This window comes from Erithacus rubecula (assembly GCF_903797595.1).
Source record: "Erithacus rubecula genome assembly, chromosome: 21".
Lineage (NCBI taxonomy): Eukaryota > Metazoa > Chordata > Aves > Passeriformes > Muscicapidae > Erithacus > Erithacus rubecula.
Genome location: NC_136673.1, coordinates 1009072 through 1028744, shown reverse-complemented (window position 1 = coordinate 1028744; position 19673 = coordinate 1009072). Strand labels below are relative to the sequence as shown.

Below are 19673 nucleotides of genomic sequence, written 5' to 3'. Positions count from 1 at the left end.
TTTAGAACATAGAAACTGTGGTGGCTTTTTGCTGATTATGACAACAGTAAATCTGATTTTAAATACAACCTCCTCTCCTTGTTGCACTGTGTCCAAGGGAAGGGGCTCATGTCCAGCTCTGCGTGGCTGAGCCCAGTGAAGGGGGCTTGGCCATGGTGCAAGGACCAGGGCACTGCCCACTAATTGCCATAAATGCTGCTGTCCCAGCCCTCCCCATGCCAAGCACCAACCACAAGAGTTAGAAAGACAGCCAAAAAAGACAAAGTTTGCCATTTTAAATGAACTGCAAAATTTATTACAGTGGTTTGCTCCTGACAAGGAAGTTGGTAACCTTCTGCCTGGGAAGAAAGGGGGAGGAGTGGGGAAGGGCAGGGATGAGAGGGAGGAAAGGATGTAAGAGACAGAGAGAGACACTTAAGGACACTTTTCATTTTCTGAAAATAAAACTTCTTTTACCTCCCAACCATTTTCTCCAGTTAAGTTCACAAAAAGAAGAAGGTGAAACCAAACCACAGACTTCAGGAGGAAAATGCACGAACGTGTTAAAGCAGAGACAAACATGCTCCTTCTGGTGTGTCTAACAAGCTGCACAAACGGCTCCGGGCGCAGCCTCGGGGGCTCCTCAAGGCACCAGCTCTGCCCAGTGGGGACACCCCCAGCCCCAGGGAGCAAACCTGAGCGGCCCTGGCCCTGCTGCAGGACCCCCAGAGCTGGGGCAGAGGAGAGGAGAGCACGGCTGAGACCGAGAGAAAGCAGCAGTGAGAGTCCAGCACGGCCCAGTCTGGGGGGGCTGCGACCCCCAGTGCTCCCAGTCCTGTCTGTGAGCCCTGATCCCATGATGGGAGAGGAACACAGAGCTCTTTGCCTGTGGCTTTGGCACAGCATTTGCTGTCCCCTGGGGATATGGCAGAGGAAAGGAGGGGGCCAGGAGGCCCAGCATGAAGTGCAGGACAATCCTTGTTCCTCCTTACCCACTCACTCAGCAGATAAATGCAGAGGGCTGCTGCAGAGCTGCCCAAGTCTCCCCAAGATCCTGGGCACATGCTGGAGCTTGCACCTCCCTCCTGCTGGACTGCTCTGCCACACACCTGTGGGCAGGACTGAGCTGTGCTGCCCATGGGCAGCACTGGGCTCTGGGCACTGTGGCTGCCACAGAACTGCTGCCTCCAGCAGCAGCAGGCACTAGGAAAATGCACCTCAGCTGAGGATTCAGCACTGCCCATCCCTGCCTGCCCTGTCTTGGCCAGGGCAGCTGCAGGACACAGAGCTGGCAGCAATTGGGACCTGGCATCTACACCTTGGGGTCCTGGCACAGCAGAACCCTCCAGCCCAGCCCCAGCATCCTGTGTAGATTTCCTGCAGAAATCCTCTCCACCTCTGCGTGTTCCCCGGTGCCTGGAGACACCTAAACCACCATAAAACCACAACCTAGAGGGGTTTCACCTCTCCTCTCTCCTGCCCTGTGCACAAGGGGCCCTGAGACATGGGCAGGGGTGGGGAGGGATGGTGGCTGTAAAGAAACAGCTGGTGGGGCCAGCAGGAGAGGAGCAGAAATAAGAGAAAACCCGGGACAGGCTTTACCCTTCCTTGGTGCTGCTGAGTTGGGCTGGCAAGCGACAGGTTTGGGCACCAGTGGAGCTGGGGGTCAGCACTGCCAAGGGGGCAGGCTGGCAGCCAAGCCACGGCCCTGCAGCTCAGCTGTCCTTGCTGTGCACAAAACCTTCCGGGGCGTTTCCAATAGCAGAGGTTAATAGCATCGCTGAGGGAGGCGCCCGCCAGCCCCGCCGGAGGCACCGGCTCCTGCTGGTGGCCGCTCAAGTCCTCTTGGCGTGCAGCATCTCGATGAGGAGGTTGTTGCAGGGCACCTCCCCGCTCAGGTGCTTGTGGTACAGGTACTCCTCAGCCTGCAGGCTCAGCGCCCGGACCTCTGCCAGCCACAGCAGCAGCTGGCGGAACTTGTCCGTGCTGTGGGGGTAGTGGCACACCGTGTACTCCAGCAGCGCCGCGTTGGCTTTCTCCTGAGCATCCTTGGCCAGCGTGTGGTTCTCCAGGTACTTCACGTCTGCAGGGGGGAGCATGGGCATGAAACGGTGCCAAACTCACCTGTCTGCCCCGCCTGCCTGTGCCACGCTGTGCTGGGTGAGCCAGGAGGGACCCACACTCCTGGCTCAATGTCTCTCACGCATGAGAACACAGGAGGGGTCCCACAGCCCGGCCCTACCCAGCCACAGGCTCTCCATCCCTATCCTATTCCATCCCTATCCCTCTCCTAGTCCCTACTCCCTACCCTAATCCCTACCCTATTCCCCAGGCCTTCCCTGATGCTGAAGACAGGTTCCACACCCCCTGGCAGTAGGATTGGTGTCTCCCTGCCCTCACTGCCCAGCAGAAGGTGTTGCCAGCTGTGCCAACACATTGGGAGTCACTGCAATCAGCCCTCTTTAATTCCTGAAGGTCGAGGAAGCGGCTGAATTAATTCCCTGATAAACCTGGTCTTTCCAATGTGGCAACCAGGCTCACCAGCCTGGAAACCCTAATCCTCCACGCCTGGCCAGGGCCACAGCAGTTCCCATTATCCTGCTGCCAGCGGGGCAGGGAGCAGCTCAGCCAGGTGCAGGCAGGGACAATCATCCCTGCACAAAGGTTTTGGTGGCTTTAGGGAGCCAGTGCTGGGCATTGCCCCATCACCACCTGCAGCTGCACACAGCCATGGTCCCACACACGGTTCATCCAGAAGTGGATTTAGTGGATTTACTGTGCAGGATGAGGTGCCTGGGGGCACTGCCTCGGTCACAGCCCCACTGGTTGTGCTGCACACAGACTCTGATGCAGGGCCAAATTCATCGCTGGAAACGAGAAAATCTGAGCATAGGGCCTGGCCAGGGCAGCTGGGAAACTGGGGCTCCCTGGGAGGGATGGTGGCAGCCGAGGCTGCTGCAGCCCTGCCGGGGGTCAGAGGCGGGAGCAGAGGGGTCGGGGCACTGCAGAGCCCAGGGAGGGGAGGCACAGCAGAGCCGGGAGCCCCCGGGGAGCCCCAGCCTCGGGCCGTGCCCACGGGCACCGCGGGGGCAGCCACAAAGGGCACAGGTTGTGCCAAGATGCAGTGGATCAGATCACCCTTCCCTTTTCACTCTGACGGCACATTTGCTCCTATTGTCTCCTGCTACCCGGGTTGTTGTTATGAAATCTCTTTATCTGCATAAGGTTATTGTGCATGTCATTAAAAAAAAAAAGAAGTTATATTGATAAATGTCAAATCTATCCCCTGAGTTGGCTCAACAATAGCTAGTTCTACTCGATGAACTCACCTGGTTCTCTGAAAGACCCTATTCACTGTTTAATTGAATATTTGAATAATCTTTTCATTCCTGCAAGGAATAAAGAATGTTGTCCAAATAACATTGACTCACTTCATTTAGAGACACTGCAGCAGTTGCAAAGACTGTCCTGTGACAAAGCCTCCCATCACACATACAGATATGCCTGGGATTATTTCTATGCCCTCAAGTGTTCTTCCTATTCACAGCTCCTTTTGTTTGGGAGAAGCTGCTGATAAATTGCAAACGCTTAAGGGAATGTGGGCTATAAAAGCCTCTCTTCCTCCCCTCCCCAAGAGTAGCTGCTTCATGAATGTAAGTCATGAAATCGAATGATAGGTCAATCCATTAAGGCTCTATTAAGCCCTTCTGTAGAACAAAGCTAACCTGTGCCGTCCTCATAAATATTGCTATTTTGAGAAGCCCTAATTTTAATTAAATCTCTTTACCTGCTCAGGAGAGAAATCTATTTAGAACTCAAATGGCAGCTCTTGTGAGCAGGGCTTGGCTTTGACTGTGCTGTGGCAGAGTGGTAAATGTGGAAATTCTCTTGTTAAAGGCAATTACATCCTGCACATAATACACAATCCCGTCCTCTACAGCTGAGCCTACGAAGGGCAAATTACTCCAAGTGAGCTCTGCAATATGGCGAGAAAAAGTTGCATTTGGGGCAAGATGATGTATGGGAGAACACAGCCATTGGATTCCACGTTCCCTGAAAGCCGCTGCTGTGGAGAAGCCATCGAGGGGGGACACGCTCCTGCTCGCTGTGCTGTGCCATGCCAGGGGACACGGGGGGACACGGACAGGACCTGGGGGGACAGCGGCCAGGGAAGGTCCTGGCTCGGGGTACGAACCCCCCCGGCTCCTTCATTTCCCAGCCTGGGCACTGTTTGTGCAGCACCTTATCGCTGCTTGAGCAGCGAATTATCGTGTCTGGTTTCTCTGAGTTTCTAAACAGCTCCAGAGGAAAGGAAAGCTGAGGGAGGAGATGCTGCAGGTGCAGGAGGGAGAGCAGCGCAGCTCCCACCCCGGTCCCTGCACGGGACCCCGCCGAGCAGAAATGCAAGCACAGAGCCAAGGCAGGGACAGGGCTGGCATGGGAACAAGGAGGGGGATGGAGACAGGTCTGCCACGGGCAGGAGGGCTCAGCATGCCGGCACCGGCACCGGCACCGGCACCAGCACCGGCACCGGCGGGCCCCGGGATCCCGGGCAGGAGCGGGCTCGGGCAGCAGCCCCACGGCCGCGGTGTTATTTAGTCTGGGTGAGGTGGGAGGTGGCCGTGCCCGACCGCAGGCTCCGGGCTGAGCCTAATCAGCAGCCGGGAGCCCGGGCCGAGCGCGGCTCGGGCTCTCTGACGCACATCCCGGGAGATAGGGCCGGCCCGGCTCTGTCAACACCCGTGTTTTCCCCAGCCCTATCAGCGCTTGTTTCCCTGCCCGCTGCGATGGGCGAGTGCCCAAAACAGGCTCCGCTGGGCCAGGGGGGTGACAGCGTGCCCTGCAGCTGGGGCAGAGCCGCGGCGGGAGAGGCTTTGGGTGCCGGATGGGAGAGGGGCACAGGCACAGCTCTCGCTCCTGGCTCCTGCCAGCAGCCCCTTGGTGGCACAGCCGGAGCCTGGGCTCTGTGCGCCCCCCACCAGCCCCGCTCCCACCCCAAACCCCGAGCGCAGCGGCACGGCCGAGACCCCAGAGCGCTGCCCCTCGCTCCCGTGCCCTCCCAGCCGCACTCACCGAGGCTGAAGAGGATGAGGAACTTGAGGCAGACGAATTCGTGCCGGTCCACCTGGAGCGAGTGCAAGTGCAGGACGAGCTCCTGCGCCCGCAGCACCAGCGTGTTGAGGATGGAGCCGGCCTGGGCTGCGATGGCAGACATGTCCACCTGCCAGGACAGGGGGGCATCAGCTCTGGCAGCCCCGGTCCCAGCACAGCCTGTGGCAGGGCACCTCACACGGGGCAGCCCAGGGCACTGACCAAGAATTAGGGGAGTCAAAAAAATGATGGGTGAAATGGGAACATAATTCAAAACAGGGGCACCCTTCACAGGGTGCTGGAATTGAAGGCACCACATCTCCAAAAGACATCTCCAGGGAGGGAAGGGATCCCAACTTCCATCCCACTGCTGGCAGTGCAGGAGGGGCTGTTGGTCTCTCCATAAGAAACATTATTCCCCAGAACCAGGAGCTGTGTGTCAGGATGGGACAGGATGGAACAAGATAGGACAGGATGGGACCTTCTGCACAAGCAGAGCCAGAGTGTAACAACACCACCTGCCTGCCCTACGCTGAGTTGGCCACACTGGGACAAGAGGAAGAAAGAAGTCACTCCATTCCCCATGCAGCCCCTGGCCCCAGCCCCTCCTCAGCACCACCACAGTCCCAGAGCTCTTTTCTCACCTCCTGGCCGGTGACCAGCAGCACGCTGTGCTCCTTGCCATGCTGCAGCTGCCTGTAGATGTGGTCAAACACCAGCAGCTCACTCCAGCAGTTCTGCAGCAGCTTCATCTGGTCACCCACCTGAAACAGAGCAGGAGTAGCACGGCTGTCACCCACCGTGCTGCAGTGCACAGCACCCATCCTGTGCCTGGGTGAGCGTGGAGAGCTAGAGCTGCCCCCCAGAAAGGGGGACCCTGGGCTGGAGGAGAGGAGATGGGCAGGTGGCTTTGCAGAGCTGGCCTCAAAGCAGCTCAACATGTTTCAGTGGCACTTGCTGGCTCTTATCAGCACAGGCCTTCCCCCAGCAGGCACAACCTCCTCAAATCGCACACAAATTTTAACAAAATGACAGCGGGAGGGACAGGCGGTGGCTGCACAAAGGGCCTGTGTGTCCAGACAGCCCCTCTGGATACTTTAAAATGAAAGAAGACTGTGCCCATCCTCGCCTCCCTGCCCAGAATGGCAGGTCTGGGGGGCACAGGGCTGGGGGAGCTGCTGGGTGCAGGACATGGCTGTGCCCTGCAGCTGCCAGCCCAGCCCTGCCCACACACCAACACACACACTCGTCATCACGTGCACTCCTGCACCTGTGCCAGAGTGTGTGCCCAGAGAAACACCTGGGGCTGCCCCTGTGAGCAGCTCCAGCCAGGCTGGAAGGGTCCCCAAAGGTCTCACAGGGCACTGGGGACTGCAGGCAGCACCAGTGACTGAGGGATGAGATGCCAGAGTCAACAGCTGCAATTGGAAGAACTAAAAGCCCCCAGAGCTTCGGAAGGATTTTGAGCACGCTGCCTTCCCCATTGTCCTGCCAAGAACCACCATGGGTCACTGGCTTCATTCCCTCAGCACTGCTCTCCTCTGAACCCCAACTCCTTTCCACAAAGAGCTGAACTCCTGCCCTGCCTGGACTCCCCTGTCCTGCAGGGCCAGTGTAGGGAAAGGGTTGGGATTACAGTACAGCCTCCACTACTGCCTGAGGAGCACATCCAGTGCCAGCAGCTGAGCTCTGCAGGGCCATTGTGCTCCCCTGTTAATAGAGGGAAGACAGATGCAGCATCACAGGGCTGGATAATGCCCTCGTTTTGCTGAAGAGGCTGCAATAAACCTGTGCTGGGAGATTGCAAAAGGAATAGAAGCCAGATGAGAAAGAGCTTTATGGTCTCAGAGCCGGGGCTCCCTGCTGGGATTTGTCCCTAGAGGGTGGTGGGTGGCCAGAGCTGGTTGTGCAGCAGTGCAGGGAAGGAGATGAGGTGGGGAGGAAGGCAGTGATGGTGGCTGGGCTGTGGCACAGCCCCTGCCCACCTGTGGGCACCGTGGGGCAGCCGAGGCTGCTCTTGCCCCTCATCCCCAACCAGCACAGCAGCTGCTGTTCCTGGCCCAGCCCTGCAGAGCGTGAGCTCCAGGCCAGCTGCTCCACACAACCCTGGGGAAAAGCCCATTCTGCACTGAACCCAAATGGAGCTTTCTGCAGCCAGGGTGACCCCCCCAGAAGGCCAGTGGCTGGCTGTGGTGGGGCCAGCCCAGCTGCATGAGCACCCCTGCTCTGCTCAGCCTGTTTTGGAAGTTCTTTCCTGTGCCTCATTCCTGAGCGGAATGAGCTCCAGGAGAGATAGACAGAAGGCTTTGTCTTGAAAACCATTTTTAAAAATCAGCTTTTCCAAAGAAAGCACTTTAACAATTATGAAATCTTATTTTCTTCCTTTAAAAATTGCTAATGAGCTTCCCCCAAACTCTGAGGGTGTTTGGCTGCCTCCCTGAAGCCCCTCAGCAGCACATTTCCCCCTCCATGGCTGCTGCAGGGCTGTTCCCTCACCAGCTCGCTCTGGTTGCTCCCAGGGAATGCCGCAGAGCACCAGAGCCATGGGGGCAATGTGCTTGGGAGCACCATGGGCTGGGGGCTGCAAGGACCTGTCAGAGCTGGCTGGGGTCAGTGCAGATGTCCCCAGCAGCACGGCTGTCCCCATGCCCAGGCTGGCTGGCAGCTCCAGCACTGAGGCTGTGCTGCAGGGGGCTCAGGCTGGGGGTCACCGGGCTGCACCCCGCCCTGGCCTGGCCTGGCAGGAGCAGGGGGCTGCTAATGGAGGGCACTCAGAGGCAATCAATCCTCCCAGCCAAGAGGCAGCACACACCATCGCCGTTAAAAGTTAAGCAAAGGATCTTCCTCTTTAATGTCAAGGCTTTTCCTCCGAGTGCTTTATCAAAGGCCTGATGCAAGCTGTCTTTGAGAGGCAATCCTTATCTTTTTTTAAAGTGAGCATTTAACCCATTCACAAAACACTCGGTGAAACCCTCCCCACACTGCAAGGACAATCCCTGATGGGCTGCAACCCACAGAAAATGCAGTTCTCGGTGGGAAAGGGTCTGGGATTGTGCCAGAGGGAAGGCAGGGCATGCAGAGACAGGGATGGTGCTGCCCGGGCACAGGACTGCAGGACCTGCACGTGGGTGTAGTTTGAAATCTTCTGCAACCTCCCTGTGGGTTCATAGGTACAAGGTGAGGAAGCCCCTGCAAGGGTTGGGGCTCTCAAAATGTGCCCAGCCCACGCAGGGATGGTTTAACCCCACGATGCTCACTGCTCCCTGCAGGGTGGCCCAGGCCAGCCCCAGCCTGGGTACCACTGCTTTAGGAAGGAGAGTGATGCACCAGCAGCCCTTCTTTGGCAGGAAGGGCTGAGCTGGTCCCAGGACATCCAGTCCCAGCCACGGGCACAAGCAGCACTCGGGTGCCCCTGGCCTGTCCCCACCACACTGATGCCCTCCAGGCCTCCTCGCAGATCTCAGCTGCAGGATTTGCCCCACCATTCTCTGGAACATGTCAGAACCTCAAGCAGGCCCAGAAAATACTGAGTGCAAGCAGGACCCATCACCTTGGCTACTGAAAAGAGTAAAAGTGGGTTGGTGTCCACCCACAATAGAAAACCCTCACACGTCCAAGGTGTTAATGGCCAGGGCAGGTCCCCATTACCCTGCCCAGATACCATCACTGTACATCTTAAAACAAATGACCATCAAGACTGGTGTGGCTAGCCCAGGATCCCATCTCCCTGCTGGCTCCCAGGCTGTGCTGGCCAGGACACCACAGGCAGGGAAGCGTCACATTTCCCCCAGTGCATGGGATGCTAAACATTGCTGCAGCATCCATGACCAGAAGGAGATTTTAAATCTGCCAAAAACACTCTGGCCATCGGCCAGGAGATGGGGTCAAGATGACCCACAAGTTAAAGGCAGAGAAGAAACTGACTGCAAATAGGTTTTGTCGTGGCTCTGGGATCTCTGAGCACAACTGAGGGAGAGCAGCACAGCAGACAGAGCCGGTGACCACAGGGACCTGTGGGTCTGTGGGAATGGTGCTGCCCTCATCATCCCCCATGGCTGGAAATTGCCTGTGGATGGAAGGGCAGTTTGTCCCAGGACCCTGGCACAAAAGGGCTGAGGAGGGGTTGGCACCATCCCAGCCCCCTGTGGCTGCACCGTGCCCCTCCACCAGCACAGGGACCCGCTCACACCCAGCCCAGGCTGGCCTTCGGGCTGGAACCGTGGCAATTTGTTTAACATTCCTGGCTGCTCATCCCAATCTAAAGGTCACTGCAAGCCTGTGTACACGATATTGATATGTAGGTATGGCAGTGACACCTATATAAACCAGGCTAGAGACGTGTGTGTATAATCCACACCAAAACCAGACACAATGTGAGCGTGCAAGCGCGTGTGCCTGTGTGCACACCCCTCTGTCTGTCTCTCTCCATATACATATAAAAAAATTACATCTGAAAGGACAAAGTTGCCTGAGACTCACAGCCCAACAAAATATATTTCACCCCCGGCCCATATTTTTCTTCCTGAAAAGATGCTGCAAATCTTCCCTCAGTCCTGACACATCTCATCTAGACTCAGTTAAAGTTCGTATTTATGGGCGTCAGCGCTGACCTCTCCCACCTCCGCCCGCGCAGCCCCGCGCCGCGGCTGCCTGGCCGGCCCTCGATAAACAAGCCGGCCCCCAAATCCCCCAGTGCCGAGCAGCCTCATTACTGCTGCCTCCGAAGGCCAGCGCAGTCCGTAATTCTCCCCCTGGTGACACGAGATGAGCGCCGCGACATCAGTCTCCCGGCGGATTGGCATGGGGACCCTCGTTTGTCAGTGGCAGACTGACAGAATTACTGGCCCTTAAATGAAACGATATATCTGGGAAGTTAAATCTGTTTTCAATCTGACTGCCCCGCGCCTGCGGGCGGACGTGGCGTGTGAGCCGATGTCAAGAGGCCATTAGCCCGTGGCCCCCCTCCCTCCCCGGGCGCAGTGCTGGAGCCAGGGGGGCTCTCCCCAGTGTCCCCCAGCCCAGCCACCACGCCAGGAGTGTGGAGACAGCAAAGCATCCATTCTGGCCCTCGGCAGATTGCTGGGGTGGGGATGGGAATGGGAACAAGCTCCAGGGAAACTGCTCCCACTGTCCCTAGGCAGGGACCAAAGGCTCATCCCAACCAGGCTTGAGCCAGCAGTTCCCCCCGTCCCTGAGGATTTGCTCCTTCCTCTCCAGGCTCTGTGTGGGACCCCGGGGAGAAGCCAGGTCTCTGCTAACAGCCCTGTGGAAGGAGCACAGTGGTGCTGGATGGGCTCAGGCAGGGCAATCCACGATGGGGCAATGTGCCCACACCTTCTCACCTGCCTCACCTCCTCCCCACACAGTGCCAGCCTGGCATGATGCCCTGGAGCAGTGTCCCAGTGTCCCTTTCCAGCCTGGATCCCTGCACTGGCCTCAGCCAGCAGCCCTTCCCTGCTGGGGCTGGGGACAGTCCCCTTCACACAGGGCTTCCCAGAGGAGGAAGGGGGCTGCTGGCACCCCTGTCCTGAGGAGCCCCGAGTGCCCTGGGGGCAGCCAGTGCCATCGATCTCAGAGATTGCCGTGTTCCCATGCTGGCTTTAGGGCAGAGCCATAAACCCAGCTCCAGCAGGAGTTCATTTACCACCTCAGCAGACACTAGCTTTTATGTGCCAGGCAGGAGCAGGAATGGGGATTCAAAATCTCAGACCTACTCCTGCTTCCCCCTGGTTGCTCTCTCTCTGCCTTGGGGTCTGCAGGGACCTGGGAGATGCTGGGAATGCACCCCACCATCACCATGTGGATCAGGTGAAAACCTTGAGCCCCCAGGGTGGCAGTGGTGGATGTGGGCACCCTCTGAGCACCAAACCCATGTCCTGAGCACGGCAGGACACGTGCCCTGCTCCCAACAGGACACTGGTAGCTGTGCCCAGGTGAGGCCTGTGGCACTGCCATCCCCCCCAGAGTCCCACGGCAGGAGGAGCACCCGCCAACACCGATTCACACAGGAGCAGCCTATTTTGGTGGCACAATCATGCTCACAATGAAGTTACAAGGCTACACAACTATACAGCTGGGAGCTGAATTTACACTGTTTACAATATCTCCTGCAAAACAACAACCACCCTGTTCCCAAAATCCAGGCTGGACACTGATATGATTGAAACAAGACCAACCCACCCCCACAATGCCATTTCCTGACACTGTTCTGGCAGACAGGGGCTATTTTCAGCCACACTCAGGCCCATGGCACCCATGGCAGAGGGAAGAGCCTGGTCCTGTCCTACAGCACACTGGAATAAGGGGATTTTGGCCAGAGCCAGGCAGCAGTCTTAGACTGGAAATACAAGAAAGCACCTGAATCTTGTCACAGCAGCCCGAGGATGTTGCTCACTGTTTTTTGGCCATGTTGCAAAATTTTCTCTCCCATTTTTGCACCAGTTTGGGATCTTAGGTCAGCCCAGAACATGAATGGAAAATTTCTGAAAGCTTGGCAAGGCGTGCAGGATGGCAGGAGCTGCTCCAGTCCTGCTAACCCTCCCCTGGTCCCCGTGAATGTTCAGGGACACTTGCTAGAGAGGGTGTCTTGGCAGGATGGAGGTCACTCTGTGTCCCCCAGCTGGGCACACTCATGGGCTGCTGGAGCAGACACAGCTCTGGAGCAGGCTGGGGCTGCCCCGGCTGCCTGGTGCTAATATGACCCACCTGACCACATCGATTTTCCTCCTAAAGGCAGAGGAGAGAATTGTCTCAACTATAATTCCTCAACGTTACATTTTTCAATTATATCTTGAGCTTGACACCCCAGTCACTCTGCCAGCGATTGCCTCAACAGCTGCCCCTGCTGTGATGAATCTGAAACCATTAGCCCCACACGACAGTGGGAACTGCTCCAGCACCTCCAGCTGTGCCGTGCGGGAGCTGGGAGCACAACTGGGATGGTTCAACAGATCTGCAGAGATGGCCCCAGGCTTGTGCCCATGGATGTTGCCCTGTTCTCACAATATTTCACCCTCAATCCTGCCCACAGCCACATCCCATCCTCACATCGTGGCAGCCTCAGTCCTGCCTGCCTCCCATTGTCCCCCCAGAGCAGCATCCATCCCTCTGGCAGCTCCTACCTCCAGCTCCTTGAAGAAGATGCAGCTCCGTGCCCACTCCACGATGGAGAAGAGGGTCTGGTCTGCCATCTTGCACATGAGGCCGAAGGTGCTGAGCTTCTCGTGCCGGCCTTTGCCCTGCTCTTGCTGCAGGCAGGACAGAATCCGTGCCTTCACCTGGGCCTCGTCGGGCTCCAGCTGCAGCAGCTTCAGGATGACCTCGGGGATGTCGGGGGGGGAGCTGCTGGGGTAGGTCTCTGGGTACATGTAAGCAGGCACGGCCTCGTGGGCAGCTGTGTAGTGGTCGGGGTACTCGGACTTGATGGCGCGGCTGGGGAAGGAGGGGTAGTGGTAGGCGGGCAGGGGCGCGTGGCCGGGCACGGCCATGCCCAGGGACGGCGTCCCGTAGGGGCTGCGCTCGTAATCCACGGGCGTCAGGGCGGCCGGGTTGGGCGGCAGCGTCTTGGACATGGCGTGGATGCTGTGGATGGTGGAGGACAGGCTGTAGTCACTCTGCACGGGGGACATGATCTGAGGCACGCTCTCCAGCTTGAAGCCGTTGGCACGGATCAGAGCTTTCTTCTGCTGCTTTAAGGCACGGTCCCGCTTGTACATGGGTCCAAACTTGTTCCTCCCTCCGCGCATCCTGTCTGCACGGACAGCTGGAGACAGAGTGAGGGCAGAGACTGCGGTGAACCCACGTGGAGAGAGACCAGGGCTCCCACAGGGCACAGACACAATGTTGGGGAGCACGACTTAGCGACAAAAAGGGTTTGGGGGGCACTGGGGAGACCTTCCCGGAAAGCCGACGGCAGGTTGTGTCGCTCCCAGCCCAGCTGATGTCACTCTCAGGGGATTGCAGGAAAGGAAGAGACGTTTGGCTTTCACTACAAAACGAGCTGCGGGATAAAGCAGCTTTCATTCCCCGTGGGTTAATGGGGCAGCCCCTAAAGCCTGAGCAGAGGAGGGGATTTGACACTCACTTTAGTTTTTACAACCCGTGTCACTGGACCAGCCCTGGGATTTCCTTGTTTCAGCAGAGCCTGGGACCCCACAGCCCCTTTGGGACCCTGGTTCCCTCCGTCCAGGCTGCACGTGCCTATTCTCAGCAAATCTCTGCTCCTTTGTCGGGCAGCACGGCTGGCAGGTCCTAGTAGATGCACTTTACACCCCGCTGGCCTCAGGCTGCCAGCCCTGGGGGTACCAGCCCTGGTGAGGGCTCTGCTGGAGCATCCCGCTGGCAGAGTCCCTCTGATGGCTGCAGCAAAGCAGATGTTCACACCAAACCAAAAAAAAAAAAAAACCAAAAAACCAAAAAAACCCAAAAAAACCCAACCCAAGGATCTGCCAGCATGCAAGGGAGCAGGTGCCTCTCCGCAGAATTAGCCTGTCCCCCTGCACTGCCTTGCCGTGCTCCGGGGGCTCCTGCCCTGGCATCCCCTTAGAAGAGCCTCAGATCGCTGGAAGGCAGCGCAGCGACACAGAGTGCGCCGGGGAGAGCAGCCTGCAGTCAGCATCAAAGGCAGAACCCCTCTGCTAGTTTGTGTTCCTGCTGACAGCCAGCGGGTCTCGCTTTGCCTCTCATCTGTTACCTCTGCCTTTCTTTCGCCTACTTCTCCTGGGGCCCACAGCCAGCCCCCCCCGAGAGCCGGAGCAGCTCCCCAGCGCTCCCGAGGCAGGCTGGAAAGGCGGCAGCGTGGCCGGGAGCAGCAGCATTTCCAGGACGAGCAGGAATGCGCTCCCAGGAGAGCCGCCCTGGCTTCCTCCCTCATTCTTTATTCATGAAAACAGCATCTCGCTGGGAGCGGGCTGCCAGCGGCAGCCTCTGAAGAGAGGGGTGCTGTGGCCGCTGTCCCGGCAGAGCTGTCCCGGGGCAGCTCTGACTCGGGTACGAGGAGCGGGCCACACTCACACCCCAGCCGGGGGCCCACACAGACAGACGGGCTGGCAGCCCGAGCTGGCACAAGTAGGTCTGGTAGCCCTGGCCACGCACCCCAGAGCCAGAAAGCACCAAAAAAACAAATCTCACACTCACTCGAAGTGACATTATCCCACTACTGTTGGAGGTCGGGCACTGACGCCCAGGGATTGCATCCCAAAGCAAACCCCTGTGACCCTGGGCAGGGGTGCACAGGCAGGGACCCTCCTAGGGCTGCTGCCCTCCCACACAACGAGAGGTGCTCACAGTCCCGTCTCACAAACCCTCCAGAGGCGACTGCATACACCTCCTCCCCTCTCACAGCAAGAACACAAAGGGAGAAAAGGCCTTTTAATTCCCTCCTGCTCTGCTTTTCCTGCCATTTGTTCTACACTTGGGATTGAGAACAACTTGCCATTTGCTGTGTCCCAGCAGACAGCCAAGGAGAAAATGATGCACCCTAATCTCCGGGGTAGGGGGGCTCGAGTGGAGACGCCCAGGAAGCGCCTGCACCCCCAGCAACCTCCCCAAAACCATCTGCAGGTGACCCCCGAGCCCCACACCCACACGGAGGGGGTCTCCAGCATCTTGCAGCCCCTTCCCACTTGCTCTGCCTCGCCTGCTCTCATCCCAGTGCAGAGCCCTGCTCGGGGCAGGCTGCTGGCCAGGCTCTGCCTCCTTTTGGCCACCTTTCTTTGCCTGGGCACGGACATGGAAGGTGCCATGGGTAGCGCCTGCTGGGTGCCCAGGGCTGTGCTTCTCTTCCCGCGCAAGTTTCTCCCCGCAGGCACTTTGAGGGGTGCCTGTGTCAACACTGTTTCCAAAATCAATCACCTCGGGGTTGCTGTTGTCGTGTGGATCTGTAGACTCACCTCCAAAGCATCACCTCAGATGCCTTGCCCAAATATACTAGGAGCTGGAAAAGGTGGTCTCTTTTTTTACCACAAAAGAGACGGTTCCATGGGAATATCGCCCTTGGCTGGGTGATTGCCTCGTCTGCCCAGCTCTGCTAAGGAATCAGCAGCAAGAAAATACATAAGAAAAGGCTGTTGGGACAGCTCTGGGGCCAAAGCACCTTCGCGGTGTACATGACAAAAACTGCTGGAAGGGGACAAATTGAGACAGTGCCTTTTCCCCGCGGGTGCCCCAAGCACTGTCCCTGCTCGTCTGTCGTAGGGTCTCCAGCCCCAGCCCAGCGCCCAAATCCCCTTTGCGACATCGATCAAAACTGCCAGAACATGCAGCGAGGGATTTAGGGCACCAGTAACTCCAGCCCAGGGAGGAAACTGGGATCTGTTTTGGAAGCAAGCCCACGCCGGGAGTTTGCAAGGGTTGAATTTGCGGCTCGATGTTGTGTCTTACTCCTGCGCTTCTGCTCGCAGGCTCCCAGCCCGCTCCCGGAGCGAGCGGCCGCCCTGCCAGAACACGAAGGACTTTCCGATTAACCGCGCTGTGTCCCGAGCAGCGAGGGGCTCAGCCCGGCGGGCGAGGGGCTCAGCCCCGCCAGGCTCAGGCGGGAGGGCTCAGCTCGCTTCCACCCGCTGCAAAACGCAAACGATTTCAAGGGCGAAATGGGGAGGGGGCGGCTGACTCAGGGGGCGGGGGGCTCCTTCTGCCTCTGCTTTTGCTTTGCCATCCCGTGCCAACGACCTGTCCTCTCAAATATGTTTCGTTGCCGGATGCTGGGCATTGCAGAGCCCGCAACACGGGCTGTCGGTGCCCGACTCTGATGTCGGGATCCTCTGCGCCGGCAGAAGAGAGGAGGCGGCGGTGGGGCTGGAATCTCCCTCCGGGGGTCAGAAATCCGTTATACTAAATGTCACCGAGAGGAAAAATATAATTCGTGGTGGGTCTGCGACAGTTTTATTGCGATCCCCATATTTTTTAACGTTTTTCCTTAAGTCTCGGCTTCTGGAATTATGTGCTTAAGGAAAACAGTAATTTATTTGCTATTTCCCAACCTTCCTGCCAGAAAAAAAAAAAAAAAAAAATCCTGGAAAGTTTAAGCCGTAGCAGCAGGAACCCCGGTGAAACAAACAAAATGAAACAAGGAAAAGAAGGAGACGACGAGAAAAAACGATTTTTTTCTTAACTTGGGAGGGGAAAACGGAATCGAAGCAGCGGCGGGACTGACCGGCCCGGGGAGGTGGCGGCGGCGGCGACAGCGCGACCGGTCCCGGCAACGGCACAATCCCCGCACAGTCCCGACACAGACCCCGGCCCCGCCGCCCCCCGCCCGCGCCCGGGCCGTCCCTACCTTCCAGGCGCATCCCCACGGTGAGGCACTTCTGGAAGCGGCAGTAGGGACAGCGCTTGCGCTGGGTCTTGTCGATCTTGCAGCTCTGGCTCTCGGTGCAGGTGTAGTGCTTGTTGTTCTGCACCGTGCGCTTGAAGAAGCCCTGCGGCGGCGGCGATGCGGTGGGCACCGACACCGGCATCCCGGCACCGGCACCGCGTCCCCGCCACCAGCCCTCGGCAGAGGCTCCGCCGCGCTCGGGGCTCCCGTCGCGGCCGCGCTCCGCTCCCGCCGCCCGCGGCTAATCCGCCGCTAACGAAAACGGGCGAGAGAAGCCCCGCGGCCGGTCTCGCTGCCCCGGACCCTGCAGAGCCCCCTCCCCGCTCCCTCCAGAGCCCCGGACCCCTCTTCCTCTCACAGCCCCGGCCCCACAAGGTGCCGGCCACGCAGAGCCCCGGCCCCGCTTCCCCGGCCCCGCACGGCCCCGGCTGCGTTACCCCAGCCCCGCACGGCCCCGGCTCCGCAGCCCCGACCCCCCGCGCCCCGGCCGCTCCTACCTTGCAGCTCTCGCAGGTGAGCAGCCCGTAGTGGTACCCAGAGACCTTGTCCCCGCAGACCGGACACAGCTCGTCCAGGTCCTCATCATAGGAATAGTCCATCCCCTCCAGCGGCCCTGCTGCGGGACGAGCCGCGGTCAGCGGGACGGGATGGGACGGGGAGGGGGACGGACGGCGGCCCCAGCCCCGGCGCTGGGTGTGGACCGGGAGTGGGCGCGGTGGAGACCGAGAGGCAGGTGCGGGAGCCGGAGCTCTTTATAGCGCCTGGAAGAGCATCTCCATGTTGGTGCGGGCTCACGGCCAGCCCCCCGGGGCTGGGGAACCTCCTCTGGGAGAGCGGGCGGCTCGCGGCGGCACGGACGGGGCGGGGGCGGAGGGACCCGCCGGCCCGGGCACCGGGAACGCGGCGGCCGGGCTGGGGAGCGGCTCGGCCGGGCCTCGGCAGCATCAGGGATCCCCCCAGGGACTCCCCCAGGGACGGACAAGGGGCATCGCTCTGCGGGAAGGGGCGCGAGACCCTCCTTGCTCCTCTCACCATCTGTAGGGAGCAAGTCCCCCAACCTCTCTGAGGAGTCCGGCCTGACAGTGGCAGGGTCTGCTGAGAACAAGGAGTCTCGGGGCTGGAGCAAGGCTGGCCCTGTCTGGGGATGAGCCTGCTCTGCTCAGTGCACAGCCCTGGACCACCAGCTCTGTCAGAATGTACCATTACCTCCCACCAGCTGCCCCTGCCAGCCCAGAGAGAGCTGCATGGGGAACACTGGGGTGTGCAGCAACTCCTGAAATCTCCTCTGGAGCCACCACTGAGGAGATGAATTTGGACCTAGCACTGGCCACCCCACCAGCAGCACCCACTCCCAATGATGTCCTGGTCCGCCTGTCAGACTGCAGGTATTGAGTCGATGCTTCACAATTAGGGTAATCCTGACTAAATGTTCCATCAAGCAGCAGACCAGCACAGCAGAACCCTGGCTCCTGGCATGTCTGTTTATCAGGATGCTCCTGGGCCACACACCATGGCCTGGGACTTCGCTATGGGGAGGCTCCAGCTCTGAGGCAGGCACTGGAGCTGAGCCTGCCCTGCAGAGCTGACCCACTGAGTCAGGGACACTTTGTGGCTGGTGCAGAGCCTGTCCCAGCACGATGGGAGCTCAGCAGCACTGGGGCCTGAGGTGCCTGGAGCCCTGGCATGAATGAGGACTGTGCTGTTGGCAATGCCCCGCAAAGGGCAGGCATGGCTGATGGCCCCATACGGCTGATCCTGCCTGGTTTGTCTTGAAGGGCTCATCCCACAGATCTCATCCCACCCAGCTCATCCCAGGCTCTCACCCCTCACTCCGGTTGCCCACGGGTGCAGCGGGTAAGGAAGCGGTGCTGGCAGGGAGAGCAGCAAACAGGAAACGGGCTCAGGGAGCATCACTCCAGAGCCACCAGGAATGGAGCCCGGGCTAAGAATAGCAGCAGAGCAGCCTGCAGTGCTGCTGGGCCGGGAAGGAGCATTCCCACCACCGGCAGAGCCCCTCGGCCACGGCCCCACAGTCACCACGAGCTCCCGGAGGAGCTGCCAGGCAGCCACGGAGACAGAGCTGCCATCCGGGAATAGGAGCCCAGGAGGGGCTCTGAACTGGGAGAACTGAGTAAACAAAAGCAACTCAGAGCCGAAGGCTGTGATCCCTTCCACTGTGGGATGGGGACAGGACACAGACTCAGCCAACTCCAGGAGTCAAGGGGTCCCAATACCTCCCATGCCCACTCCAGGGTGTGGAGGCTGCCCGTGCTCCTATGGGCAACTCCCAACCCTTGGGTGACTCCCAGGCACCTCCAGCTGGGCTCCCAGGGCCCCTCAGCAGCCAGATCTGTCATTTCCGAGCAGCAGCTTGGCCGGGGGGCCAAGGCTGTGGTGAGGCCTCGCTCCGCTGCCCGTGCTCTGGAGCCGCCATCCCCACGCCCGCAGTGGGGACGGGACGGGAAGCGGAGGCCCACGCACGGCTCCCGCTTCCTCGCCAAGCCCTGCCGCGTCCCCGCTCCGGCCTCAGCGCCACCACGCCGGGGAATGGCGGCAGTGGTGGCAATGGGTGGGCCAGGGGCCGGGTTCCCCCCACGGACACGTACTCACCGCGAGGGCTGCACGGCTGCTGCGCGTGGGGCCGCGGGTGGGAGAGCCCGGCTCGGCCTCCGGCCAGGAGCTGCGGCCCGAGGAGCCTCCGTGGGGTGTGGGTGCCGCTGCCCTGCCCACCGCAGGCTGGGGATTTATGGGGACCCGGGTCTCTTGGGAAGGTGTTGGGGCTCTGGCTGCGCACACGCCGCCCCGGGCAGGACACCGGCCAATCTCCTCCCCACGGGGGCCAGGCTCAGCCAGGATGGACCCACTTCGGTGCCTTATTGGCTTCTGTGGCCACGTGACCGTGCTGAAAAACATCATAATTAAGCTACAAAACGCTGCCCATAAACTAGCATTAGAAAGTGACAGCGAAGATAAGTGGAACCCCTGCAGCAGATAAGGTGCCCTGGGAGGGAGATCCTGCAGGGAGGTGGGGGGCACCAGAGTGCCCCAGCACCCACGGCCACCCTGATTTATGGCCCAGGGCAGGAGGGAGGGGGCCGAGGGCACAGGGCAGGGCACCTCTGGGAGGAACATGAGCTCACCTCACCCACCCAGCACCGGGATGCCACAGCCACGGCCTCCTCAGCCCTCAGAGGTCTCCTCTGCAGGGGAGGACAGGAGGAGGATCCTCCACACTCAGGGCCCCACTCCCAGGTGCCTGGGGCTCACAGTGTCCACAACCAGCAGCTCT

General features: G+C 59.5%; 1 protein-coding gene across 3 annotated transcripts; it reads right to left on the bottom strand.

Annotated features, from left to right (window-relative positions):
• Window positions 1-265: 265 nt before the first annotated feature.
• NR5A1 (nuclear receptor subfamily 5 group A member 1) lies at window positions 266-19332 on the bottom strand. Of its 3 annotated transcripts, none has more exons than XM_079324424.1 (7): window positions 18995-19332; window positions 16882-17145; window positions 16346-16487; window positions 12192-12832; window positions 5715-5834; window positions 5053-5200; window positions 266-2062 (listed from the first exon to the last, which is right to left on the bottom strand). In XM_079324424.1, exons 2-7 carry the CDS (start codon window positions 16981-16983, stop codon window positions 1815-1817), a joined length of 1401 nt encoding a protein of 466 aa, XP_079180550.1. In that variant the 5' UTR covers window positions 16984-17145; window positions 18995-19332; the 3' UTR covers window positions 266-1814. The 3 variants fall into 3 exon arrangements, with proteins under 3 accessions (XP_079180550.1, XP_079180548.1, XP_079180549.1); XM_079324422.1 differs by having other exon boundaries at window positions 16882-17000; window positions 18995-19331; XM_079324423.1 differs by having other exon boundaries at window positions 16882-16997; window positions 18995-19331.
• Between the last annotated feature and the right edge of the window lie 341 nt (window positions 19333-19673).

What these genes read in the sequence shown, in the direction of transcription:
- NR5A1 (XM_079324424.1), bottom strand. Translation starts at nt 16,983, where the DNA reads ATGGACTATTCCTATGATGAGGACCTGGACGAGCTGTGTCCGGTCTGC. An exon ending in TCTTCTTCAAGGAGCTGGAG is followed by an intron (nt 5,835 to 12,191) that starts GTAGGAGCTGCC and finishes GCTCTGTTTCAG; the next exon opens with GTGGGTGACCAGATGAAGCT. An exon ending in CCTCATCCTCTTCAGCCTCG is followed by an intron (nt 2,063 to 5,052) that starts GTGAGTGCGGCT and finishes TCCCCCCTGCAG; the next exon opens with ACGTGAAGTACCTGGAGAAC.